We start from the raw sequence: 12,644 nt of genomic DNA on the forward strand, positions 1-12,644 counted from the left end.
ACTCAGAAGTGCATGGTTCAGAATGATGTATCTTTGAAGGATACTAAGAGAACAGGGAAAATAGGGCATCCCAGTACAGCAGTTGCAATAAATGGCAAAATGGACCAAGTGTCTTTAAGTAAAGTGCAGACAGAGTAGAAAGATTCTAAATTACCCTACTAAGCAGGTTGTTAATACCAACAAGAAACATACTTTGCAATGTCTGTATACAAATGCTAGAAGTCTAAAAAATAAGAGGGGAGAATTGGATATAATTGGCATCTCAGAGACCTGGTGAAAGGAGAATAACCAATAGGAAACTTTGATACAAGAGTACAAATTATATCAAAATGATAGGATGGATCTAATTGGTGGAGGGGTGGCACTATATTTTAAAGACAGCATTGACTCAAACAGGATAAAAGTTCTGCAGGAAACAAAATGCAATATTGAATCTTTAGCAAGAGAAAAATAAAATAAAATAGTAGAAAGATGTATTACCATCCACCTGCCAGAATAAACTAACAGACAATGAAATGCTAAAATAAATTAGGGAAGCTAAGAAAATCAGAAACAGAGTAATAATGGGTGATTTAAATTACCCCAGTATTGACTAGGTGAATGTTATATCAAGACATTCTAGAGAAGTAGATGAAATAATAATTTGATCACGAAGCAGTCATTTATCAAATTTGACTTAACTGGATGGAGCACAAAAAAAGAAATGTACTGCAACAGCATTTAACTTTCAAAAAGGTGACTATGATAAAATGAGGAAAATGGTTTGGAAAAAACTGAAAGGAGCAACTGCAAAGGTTAAGAGTTTAGCTCAGACATGGACATTATTTAAAAATATCATCTTGGAAGCCCAGAACAGATGTATTCCACGGATTAGAAAAGGTGGAAGGAAGGCTAATCGACTACTAACATGATTAAAAGGTGAGGTGAGAAAGCAGAGTTGCTTACCGGTAACAGGGGTTCTCACAGGACAGCAGGATGTTAGTCCTCACATATAGGTGACATCATCAGGATGGAGTCCAAACATGGAACACTTTTGTCAAAGTTTCTAGAACTTTGACTGGCACCTACTGGGCATGCCCAGCATCGCACCAACCCTGCATCGAGCAGGGGTCCCCCCCTTCAGTCTCATCCTATAGTAAAAGTACATGCGATAAATAAGAAAAGGTAATGAAACCAACACCGCTGGGTGGCAGGCGGGTTTCGTGAGGACTAACATCCTGCTGTCCTGTGAGAACACCTGTTACAGGTAAGCAACGCTGCTTTCTTACAGGACAAGCAGGATGGTAGTCCTTACACATGGGTGAGTACCGAGCTGAGGATGCCTGAGCAATGCACCAAATGTACCCAAAGATGTGCAACAGGCACAACAACTGGGGTGGAATTTGGTAGAGGGCATCCTGAACATCCGGAAGGATGTTGGTACCTCAGTTCGCAAATAAGTTGCATAGCACAGACTGGCCGAAGATGGAATCTTGTCTGCCAGTCTTGTCTAAACAATAATGGGCTGCGAAGGTGTGGAGAGAGCGCCAGGTAGCAGCTTTACAGATGTCAGCAAGCGGCACTGAGCATAGGAACACTACTGATGTTGCCATGGCCATGATAGAGTGTGCCTTGACACGGTCTTGAAGTGGAATGCCTGTCTGCTGATAGCAAAAGGAAATACAGTCCGCTAACCAGGAAGAGAAAATGTTTACCCACAGGTTTACCCAATTTGATGGAATCGAAGGAAACAAACAATTGAGTGGATTTCCTGTGGGAAGCAGTACGGTCTAGATAGAGCACGTTTACAGTCAAGGGTATGCAGACCCGTTCTGGATTTGAATGGGGCCTGGGAAAGAAGGTGGGTCATATAATGGATTGATTGTTATGAAACTCTGATACTGCCTTAGGCAAAAACTTAGGGTGAGTGCGGAGTACTACCCGATCATGCAGAAGTTTAGTGTAAGGCGGGTAGGTGACTAAGGCCTGTAACTCACTAACTGTGCGAGCGGATGTGATCGCCAAAAGAAAAATCACTTTCCTAGTGAGATGGAGATCACAGGATTGGAGAGGCTCAAATGGTGGTCTCATGAGCCGCCCCAAAACCATGTTGAGGTCCCAGGAAGGGGCCGGAGGGCGCAGTGGAGGTTTAAGGTGGAGCAAGCCCTTCAAAAAGCGTGTTACAAGGGGTTGTACTGAAATAGGTACATCCCCAACACCTTTATGGAAGGCGGCTACCGCACTGACATGTACCCTGATAGAAGAAGTTCTGAGGCCTGACTCTTGACAGGAAATGAGTGGATAGTCCAGAAACTTGAGTGTGGAACAAGTGAAGGGATCGATGGACATGGAAGTACACCATACCGTAAACCTGTTCCACTTGTAACGATAAGACTGCCTTATGGAAGGCTTTCGTGAAGCTACTAGGACACGGGAGACCGGCTCTGAAAGGTTAAGAGGTTGAAGTATTAACTTTTCAACATCCAGGCAGTCAGGGAGAGGGCCTGGAGGTTGGGGTGACTAAGGCAGCCGTTGTTTTGAGAGATCAGAAGCGGGTCCTTCCCCAGAGGAATGTGCCGGTGTACTGATAAGTCGTGGAGAATTGGAAACCAGACCTGGTGTGGCCAATGAGGGGCTATCAGAATGATTAGCCCCTTGTCCCTTCGCAACTTCACGAGAGTCTTTGAAATGAGTGGAAGTGGAGGGTACGCATAAAGGAGACTGCTGGCTCACGAGAGGGAGAAAGCGTCTCTTGGCTGCGAGTGAAAGAGCAGAAGTTCCCTACTTTGCAGTTGTGAATTGACGCAAAGAGGTCTATGTGAGGGTAACCCCAATGTTGGAATATTGAGTCTGCTACAGTGGGATTGAGGGACCACTCATGCGGTTGAAAAGTGCGACTCAGCTTGTCTGCCAACACATTGTCCACTCCCGGCAAGTAGGTGGCCCTGAGGTACATCGAGTGGGAAAGGGCCTCCGCCCATATCTGTGCAGCTTCCTGACACAGAAGGTAGGAGCCCATTCCCCCTTGCTTGTTGATGTACCACCTGGCCGTCTGTTTGAATCAGGATGACCTGGTTGGCAAGGTGATCCTGAAAAGCCCTGAGAGCATATCTGATTGCACAAAGTTCCAGGAAATTTATTTGGTGTTTGGCTTCCTCTGGAGACCAAATGCCCTGAGTTTGCAGGTTTCCAACATGTGCACCCCAGCAGAGGCTGGAAGCATCTGTTGTCAAGGTTCTGGAACCTGAAATGGAAGGCCTTGTAGCAGATTGAATTGGTCTGCTCACCAGGTCAGTGATACGCGGAGCTGCTTGGTGATGTGGACATTGGCTGAGAAGACTGAATCCATTGCAATTTTGGAATCTACTGCATTATTCTCATGGTAAGGCGAGCCATGGGAGTGACATGCACTGAGGATGGCATATGACCCAGTAAGACCAGAAAGTGACGTGCAGTTGAATGTTGTCGAGACTGCAGTCAATGGGCCAGAGAAGTGATAGTGAAAGCTTGATCCCGAGGTAGGAAGGCTTTCACTTTGAGTGTCTAAGTCGGCCCCTATGAACGACAGGGTTTGAGAAGGAACTAGCCTGGATTTTGGAAAGTTTGAGGAACCCTAGGGAGATCAGGGTATGCAAAGTGAGACGTAGAGACATCAGTGCAGTTTGCTGAGTGGGAGCCCTGGTCAACCAATCGTCGAGATAGGGGTAGACGTGGACACTTTGACTCCTGAGAAAGGTAGCTACCACGACGAGGCACTTGGTGAAGACTCGTGGGGCAGATGCTAGGCAGAATGGTAACACTTGATATTGGAAGTGTTTTGGGCCTACTAGGAACCGCAGGAATCTGCAATGTGACGGAGTAATTAAAATGTGTGTGCAGGCGTCCTGAAGGTCTAGAGAGCAGAGCCAGTCTTCCCTTTGGAGAAGGGGAAGAAGAGAACGCAAGGTCACCATCTTGAACTTTTCTCTTTGTAGGTATTTAAGGTGTGAAGATCCAGTATTGGGCGAACACCACCTGACTTTTTTGGTATCAGGAAATACCGGGAATAGAACCCCTGCCCTTGTTGGGAGAGGGGTACTGGCTCTATTGCTCGGGACTGGAGGAGGAGGGAGACCTCCTGCTCCAGGAGTGATGAATAGTCTGATGTTCCCCACGTCAGCCGAGGTGAGAAATCCGGTGGAAGAAAGTTGAGGTGGTAACATTGAGTTATTACAGCGCGTACCAACTGATCTGTGGTGACTTGTGTGCCTAGGTTTGGAGAAGTGGCATAACCGGCCTCTGACAGGAATAGCCGGAAGTGGAGGCTGGGTACTGCTCTCTAGGAAGGAGTCAAAAGCCAGACGCTGGACCTGGCTGGGAGAGCTGGCTGTGACTTCTGTACTCGATGATGCCTGGGTTGGCTTTTTTGGTAAGGATTAGAAGGCCGACCCCTGGACGCCGGTGGATAGTATCTCCTTTGCCGGTAGACTTGGCTCTTGGAGTCTCTCCTAAAGGATCTTTTGGAAGAGGAAGAGAGATCAGAAGGCAGTAAGGAGAGCTGGTGCAGAGTCTCTTGGTGGTCCTTGAGCTGCACCACTGCTTCTTGAATCTTTTCTCCAAAAAGATTATCCCCAGCACAGGGCAAGTCAGCTAACCTGTCCTGTACTTCTGGTCTGAGGTCTGAAGACTTTAGCTAGGCCCATCTCCCCGCACTACTTCCTGCTGCCGAAACTCTGGAGGCAGTGTCGAAGATGTCATATGCAGACCATACCTCATGTCTGTCAGCATCTAGGCCTTTTTGTGCTAGGGCATTAAGCTGGTCCTGGAATTGCAGAGGATGGGCCTTTTCTGTATGGGACTTCTTTGTCGATGGCTTGCCTGTATAGGTGGCCTGAGCTTTCCGATGGCGGTGTCGATGTTTTTCTTGATGTTCTCCTCTGTTCTTTTCCTGAGGAGGAACAGAGGGGGGTCGACACCCGCGGAGTCGTCTAAGCCGGTCGGGCAGCAGCGGTTTCCCGGTGCTGGCGCGAAGTCGATGGTAGTGGTTCGGACGATGTCGAAGCTATCGATGGAGTCGGGGTTTTTGACCTAAAGAGAAGTTCCATCTGCTCCAGCCTATCCTTGCGACCCTTTGGGGTCATTTGGGCACATTTGGGGCAAGTAAGGACATAATGGTCGGACCCCAAACCATGTGAGGGTCAGTGATGGACATTGTTCAAGTGCCCTGACGCCATAGCCTCGACAAAAAATTAGTCGCGGTGCGGTCGATGGCTGGTAGGCCGCGAGGGAAAAACTAGACTGGAATTGACCGCAAGCCGGTAAAAAACTTACCGTTCGACCGCGGAGCAAAGGTATTGATAAGGGGACCCCTGTGGGGTATAATTTGAAATTTTTTGAAAAAGTTCCAGGAGGAAAATTCCTGTCAGGAATCTCTGAAGAGCTCCTTATTCAGCATGGCTACTGCTGCGCGGAAAAAAGACGACTGAAGGGGTCCCCTGCTGGATGCAGGGTTGGTGCTATGCTGGGCATGCCCAGTAGGTGCCAGTCAAAGTTCTAGAAACTTTGACAAAAGTGTTCCGTGATTGGGCTTCATCCTGATGATGTCACCCATATGTGAGAACTACCATCCTGCTTGTCCTGTGAGAAAGGCTATAATATCTAAAAGAACATCTTTCAAGAAATGGAAGAGATCCGAATGAAGAAAAAAGGAAACAGCATAAGCAATGGCAAGTCAGATGCAAAGCTCTGATAAGGAAGGCAAAGAGATAATTTGAAAATAAGCTTATGATGGAAGCAAAAACTCAAACCGTTTCAGGTACCTTCAAGGTAAAAATGCTTGGGAAGGAGTCTGTTGGACCATTAGATGATCATGGGGTAAAAGAGGCCCTTAGGGATGAGACTAAATGAATTCTTTGCTTCTGCATTCACTGAGGAAGATGTAAGAAATATCCCCATGCTAGAAATGATAGTCAAAGATAATGATTCCGAGGAACTGAAACAAATCTCAGTGAACCTGGAAGATGTACTAGGGTAAATTGACAAATTAAAGAGTAGCAAATCACCTGGATTAGATGGTATACATCCCAGAGTGTATAGCAGAATTAGAAAAGGTACAGAGAAGGACAACCAAAATGATAAAGGGGATGGAACAATTCTATAAAGAAAGGCTAAAGAGATTAGGACTGTTCCGCTTGGAGAAGAGATGGCTCAGGGGAGATATGATAGAGGTTTATAAAATAATGAGCAGAGTGGAACAAGTAAATGTTAATCAGTTGTTTACTCTTTTGAAAAGTATAAAGACCAGGGGACACGCAATGAAGTTACTGAGTAATACATTTAAAACTAATAAGTAAATTTTCTCTTAACATATAATTAAGCGCTGGAATTCGTTGTCAGAGGATGTGGTGAAAACTATTAGTGTAGCTGCATTTAAAGAAGGTTTGGACAAGTTCCTGGAGGAAAAGCCCATTAACCATTATTAAGGTAGAGTTGCAGAAATGCACTACTTATTCTTGAGATTAGCAACTTGGGATTTATTTACCCTGTGGGGTCCTGTCAGGTACTTATGGTCTGGCTTGGCCACTGTTGGAGACAGGATACTGGGCTTGATGGATCTTTGGTCTGACCCAGCAAGTCTTATGTTCTTAGGCAACACCAGCCTGGACCAGGCCTAACAGCATAGGGTGATACTAGCAAGCCTGTTGTTTTCTGTCTCCATCAGCTGGCAGGGGAACATAACTCATGCCTCTGGCCTGGCATGATTAGATAAGAAGGAAAAAAAAACCCCAACTATTTACAAAGTCAAGTTATTTTTAATTGAATTTAGCAGCCCCTTCCAGCGAGAACTGAAGTGCTCCTGCCCCCTTCAACACCAGGTAGGCTCTCATTTCAAGAGTAAAGAGATCACTTTAGAATAGGTTGCTAGGGGAGGAGTGTTTTTTTTTTTTGTTAATAGGTGTTTCAGAAATTGAGCTTCAGGTTCTGGACCACAGGCCTGTGCTGCCCACCAGATGGGTGGCAGCAGTGCAAACCGCATAGTAAGACAGCATGTAAGTACCTCTAGGTGGGAAAAACAAAAAATCACTGCTGGCAAATCAAGATTCAATTCTCCCCCCCTCCCCCAAAGTCAGTACAGATGGGAAGAAACTCTTTACCAGTCATTCATAATTCTCGGGGCGTAGATCTTATGCTTCGATAGATAAAACAGGATGAACGAAGGCTCTGACTTGGCCTGGCGCTCTTCTTGATCTGCAATTCATCCGATCCTGTCAGGCCTGCACATCGCTGCTCCTCGCCAGCCTTTGCCTTTCCCTGCTGGTTCCCTAGCCCCACTTACCTTTTTTGACGCAGAGCGAGGCTGGGACCAATGCCAGACCCCGTCTGTAAAGACTTTGGATTAGGGCTGTTGGGAAGCATTTTCTCTTTCTGTCTCCAGCTGAAAGATTGGGCGAGAACCAGTGCTCTGGCTCCACTCCCACCTTTTTTTTGTGCACGTGCAAAAGCTAGCAGAAGCCATAAGCTCCCTCCTGCTGTTTCACTTGGTTTCCAGGGCACTCAGATTGCCCTTCCCTGCCCAGCAAGGCGCTTGTTTTCTCTGGCGGTTAGCAGTAACTGACACAGGAGCGAAACCCAAGCCTCTGGCAGGCTGTGCAGTTTGCTGCAGAGCTGGCTTTACTGGTTCTGCAAGTGCTGCCCTTGCCCACTGCTTCCTCCTGGTGGCCATGCTGTGGCACTGGTAAAGGCTGGGGGTGAAATCAGGAAAAAAAGGGACCATGCTTTCACATCCAGCAGGTTGCAATGGCCAGGGAAAGTGGCCCCTCTCACCTATCATGTAACACATAGTGCTACATCAGCCACATAGCAGTGTGTGGCTCCTGAATGGATGGCAGGAGGGGTCCGTTCAGAGGTAGCTCCTGGCCCCCCCCCCCCACCCCCAGGGAAAACAGAATTATGGTAAGCTTTACTTTTATTTAAAACAGTGCCATCAAAAAAATGTCCATTTGAGGATAAGTCTGCCAGCTATGCCCAGGTCTTTACCAGTCCTCCATCTTACAGCAGGAGAGGTGAATTAAGAGTCCAGCAGGGTTGGTGAAGGTACCTCCACTCATGGCCCGGCCCCCCCCCCGCAGCAGCAGCAGGACCTAGCCCCCCCCCCCCCCCAGCAGCTGAGACATAACCTGCACCCAGGCAATGCTCACGACCAGAGGGACACAAATCGTTCTATCCACCATACTGCTCTGAGAGATACAATATATATATATATTTTTTTTATGGGGACAGAAGGAAGGAGAACTAGGACTAAGATCAACAAAACCGGAAGAGACAAAACGAACCACCCCCCCCACCCACACACACGTGAGCAATCTGGTGGAAGAAGTCCGGCTGCAGGCAAGGGAAACTTTCCCGTACAGAATATGTCCTCCCCCAACAGGCCCAAGTTCATTCTCCCAGGGTGCAGGTCCATTCAGTTCTTTTACAAAAATACAAAACAAAAAAAAAAACAAACAAACACAACAGCTACTGCTATGGAAAAATAAAAATATGCTTTCTTGCTTTAGTTTACAAACCCGCCTGGAGGCCGAGGACACGCCCTTAGTGTTCGTGAGCCGGAAGGCTCCCACCTCCCCTGTTGATGCGAGCTGAATTTCACAAGTCTCTTCCCTGCAGCTGCCCTCCTGGCAGCAGGGTCTCCCTTTCAGGACTGTTTATTTATTTATTTTTTCACAAGAGCCTGCCCCGGCACTCAGTGGATCCACAACAGCATAGCAGCTCCTTGCCTTCGACGCTGCCCACCTCATAGTTATAGTCCCAGGTCAGCTCCGTGCCTGCTCGGATTCTCCTAAGGGTGAGGGAGAAGAGGGAAAGAGAAAAAAAAATGAATGCAGGAGCTGTCCCTGGATATCTAACGTCAGCCGGTAATTGCAAGGGAGGGGGCCAGCCACGGAGGTAGTACTCGCAGTCCCTGGCCCAGTCACGGCTCAGCAGCCAGGTTTTTGGAGGGAGCTCTGCTGCATGGCCATTGCTAGGAGAAAAATATGGCTGGCTGTTTGTAAACCAGCTCTGGGGTCCAAAAGAACTGGAAGCCCCTAGGAGCAGGAGGAAAGTCCTGACTCAGAAAGGAAGAGATGCCAAGGGAGTCATTGGCTACGCAGGTGCCCCTTCCCAAGCCCTACCAGGGAGAAGGGTACCTGCTTACTCCACGCCAGTACAGACGTGCATGAAGCATGAAGAGCTGCAAGGCATTGTAAGAAATGCAGGAATCCATCTGGCAACATTTTTCTGTTACCTTGCAATGACTTTGTAGCTACTACTGATAGATCCTGGTGTCTCTTAACCCTGAGGTGACAGGCCCTGAGCCCTCCAGTCCTAGAGGTGACAGGCTCTGTATCCCTGCACCCAACCCCTGAGCCCTCCAGTCCTAGAGGTGACAGGCTCTGTATCCCTGCTCCCATCCCCTGAGCCCTCCAGTCCTAGAGGTGACAGGCTCTGTATCCCTGCGCACATCCCCTGAGCCCTCCAGTCCTAGAGGTGACAGGCTCTGTATCCCTGCGCCCATCCCCTGAGCCCTCCAGTCCTAGAGGTGACAGGCTCTGTATCCCTGCGCCCATCCCCTGAGCCCTCCAGTCCTAGAGGTGACAGGCTCTGTATCCCTGCCCCCATCCCCTGAGCCCTCCAGTCCTAGAGGTGCCAGGCTCTGTATCCCTGCACCCATTCCCTGAGCCCTCCAGTCCTAGAGGTGACAGGCTCTGTATCCCTGCACCCAACCCCTGAGCCCTCCAGTCCTAGAGGTGACAGGCTCTGTATCCCTGCTCCCATCCCCTGATCCCTCCAGTCCTAGAGGTGACAGGCTCTGTATCCCTGCTCCCATCCCCTGAGCCCTCCAGTCCTAGAGGTGACAGGCTCTGTATCCCTGCGCACATCCCCTGAGCCCTCCAGTCCTAGAGGTGACAGGCTCTGTATCCCTGCGCCCATCCCCTGAGCCCTCCAGTCCTAGAGGTGACAGGCTCTGTATCCCTGCGCCCATCCCCTGAGCCCTCCAGTCCTAGAGGTGACAGGCTCTGTATCCCTGCCCCCATCCCCTGAGCCCTCCAGTCCTAGAGGTGCCAGGCTCTGTATCCCTGCACCCATTCCCTGAGCCCTCCAGTCCTAGAGGTGACAGGCTCTGTATCCCTGCTCCCATCCCCTGATCCCTCCAGTCCTAGAGGTGACAGGCTCTGTATCCCTGCACCCATCCCCTGATCCCTCCAGTCCTAGAGGTGACAGGCTCTGTATCCCTGCTCCCATCCCCTGAGCCCTCCAGTCCTAGAGGTGACAGGCTCTGTATCCCTGCACCCAACCCCTGAGCCCTCCAGTCCTAGAGGTGACAGGCTCTGTATCCCTGCTCCCATCCCCTGATCCCTCCAGTCCTAGAGGTGACAGGCTCTGTATCCCTGCTCCCATCCCCTGAGCCCTCCAGTCCTAGAGGTGACAGGCTCTGTATCCCTGCACCCAACCCCTGAGCCCTCCAGTCCTAGAGGTGACAGGCTCTGTATCCCTGCGCCCATCCCCTGAGCCCTCCAGTCCTAGAGGTGACAGGCTCTGTATCCCTGCGCCCATCCCCTGAGCCCTCCAGTCCTAGAGGTGACAGGCTCTGTATCCCTGCGCCCATCCCCTGAGCCCTCCAGTCCTAGAGGTGACAGGCTCTGTATCCCTGCCCCCATCCCCTGAGCCCTCCAGTCCTAGAGGTGCCAGGCTCTGTATCCCTGCACCCATTCCCTGAGCCCTCCAGTCCTAGAGGTGCCAGGCTCTGTATCCCTGCCCCCATCCCCTGAGCCCTCCAGTCCTAGAGGTGACAGGCTCTGTATCCCTGCTCCCATCCCCTGAGCCCTCCAGTCCTAGAGATGACAGGCTCTGTATCCCTGCCCCCATCCCCTGAGCCCTCCAGTCCTAGAGGTGACAGGCTCTGTATCCCTGCGCCCATCCCCTGAGCCCTCCAGTCCTAGAGGTGACAGGCTCTGTATCCCTGCACCCATTCCCTGAGCCCTCCAGTCCTAGAGGTGACAGGCTCTGTATCCCTGCCCCCATCCCCTGAGCCCTCCAGTCCTAGAGGTGACAGGCTCTGTATCCCTGCTCCCATCCCCTGAGCCCTCCAGTCCTAGAGATGACAGGCTCTGTATCCCTGCCCCCATCCCCTGAGCCCTCCAGTCCTAGAGGTGACAGGCTCTGTATCCCTGCGCCCATCCCCTGAGCCCTCCAGTCCTAGAGGTGACAGGCTCTGTATCCCTGCGCCCATCCCCTGAGCCCTCCAGTCCTAGAGGTGACAGGCTCTGTATCCCTGCATCCATCTCCTGAGCCCTCCAGTCCCAGAGGTGACAGGCTCTGTATCCCTGCGCCTATCCCCTGAGCCCTCCAGTCCCAGAGGTGACAGGCTCTGTATCCCTGCGCCCATCCCCTGAGCCCTCCAGTCCTAGAGGTGACAGGCTCTGTATCCCTGCATCCATCTCCTGAGCCCTCCAGTCCCAGAGGTGACAGGCTCTGTATCCCTGCTCCCATCCCCTGAGCCCTCCAGTCCCAGAGGTGACAGGCTCTGTATCCCTGCATCCATCTCCTGAGCCCTCCAGTCCCAGAGGTGACAGGCTCTGTATCCTGCTCCCATCCCGAGCCCTCCAGTCCCAGAGGTGACAGGCTCTGTATCCCTGCATCCATCTCCTGAGCCCTCCCGTCCCAGAGGTGACAGGCTCTGTATCCCTGCGCCCATCCCCTGAGCCCTCCAGTCCTAGAGGTGACAGGCTCTGTATCCCTGCGCCCATCCCCTGAGCCCTCCAGTCCTAGAGGTGACAGGCTCTGTATCCCTGCTCCCATCCCCTGAGCCCTCCAGTCCCAGAGGTGACAGGCTCTGTATCCCTGCATCCATCTCCTGAGCCCTCCAGTCCCAGAGGTGACAGGCTCTGTATCCCTGCGCCCATCCCCTGAGCCCTCCAGTCCTAGAGGTGACAGGCTCTGTATCCCTGCGCCCATCCCCTGAGCCCTCCAGTCCTAGAGGTGACAGGCTCTGTATCCCTGCTCCCATCCCCTGAGCCCTCCAGTCCCAGAGGTGACAGGCTCTGTATCCCTGCATCCATCTCCTGAGCCCTCCAGTCCTAGAGGTGACAGGCTCTGTATCCCTGCTCCCATCCCCTGAGCCCTCCAGTCCTAGAGGTGACAGGCTCTGTATCCCTGCTCCCATCCCCTGAGCCCTCCAGTCCTAGAGGTGACAGGCTCTGTATCCCTGCATCCATCTCCTGAGCCCTCCAGTCCTAGAGGTGACAGGCTCTGTATCCCTGCATCCATCTCCTGAGCCCTCCAGTCCCAGAGGTGACAAGCTCTGTATCCCTGCATCCATCTCCTGAGCCCTCCAGTCCTAGAGGTGACAGGCTCTGTATCCCTGCATCCATCTCCTGAGCCCTCCAGTCTTAGAGGTGACAGGCTCTGTATCCCTGCGCCCATCCCCTGAGCCCTCCAGTCCTAGAGGTGACAGGTTCTGTATCCCTGCTCCCATCCCCTGATCCCTCCAGTCCTAGAGGTGACAGGCTCTGTATCCCTGCACCCAACCCCTGAGCCCTCCAGTCCTAGAGGTGACAGGTTCTGTATCCCTGCTCCCATCCCCTGATCCCTCCAGTCCTAGAGGTGACAGGTTCTGTATCCCTGTGCCCATCCCCTGAGCCCTC

General features: G+C 51.2%; 1 protein-coding gene across 1 annotated transcript in view; it reads right to left on the minus strand.

Moving 5' to 3' along the window:
* Nucleotides 1-7,906: 7,906 nt before the first annotated feature.
* Nucleotides 7,907-12,644, minus strand: part of SETDB1 (SET domain bifurcated histone lysine methyltransferase 1) — a 41,706-nt gene continuing 36,968 nt past the window's right edge. The window contains 1 exon segment of the mRNA XM_029581430.1: nt 7,907-8,797. Coding sequence (XP_029437290.1) covers nt 8,680-8,797 — 118 coding nt within the window. The 3' untranslated portion in view covers nt 7,907-8,679.

The sequence above is a fragment of the Rhinatrema bivittatum genome, chromosome 16, assembly GCF_901001135.1.
Source record: "Rhinatrema bivittatum chromosome 16, aRhiBiv1.1, whole genome shotgun sequence".
In the NCBI taxonomy this organism is placed as follows: domain Eukaryota; kingdom Metazoa; phylum Chordata; class Amphibia; order Gymnophiona; family Rhinatrematidae; genus Rhinatrema; species Rhinatrema bivittatum.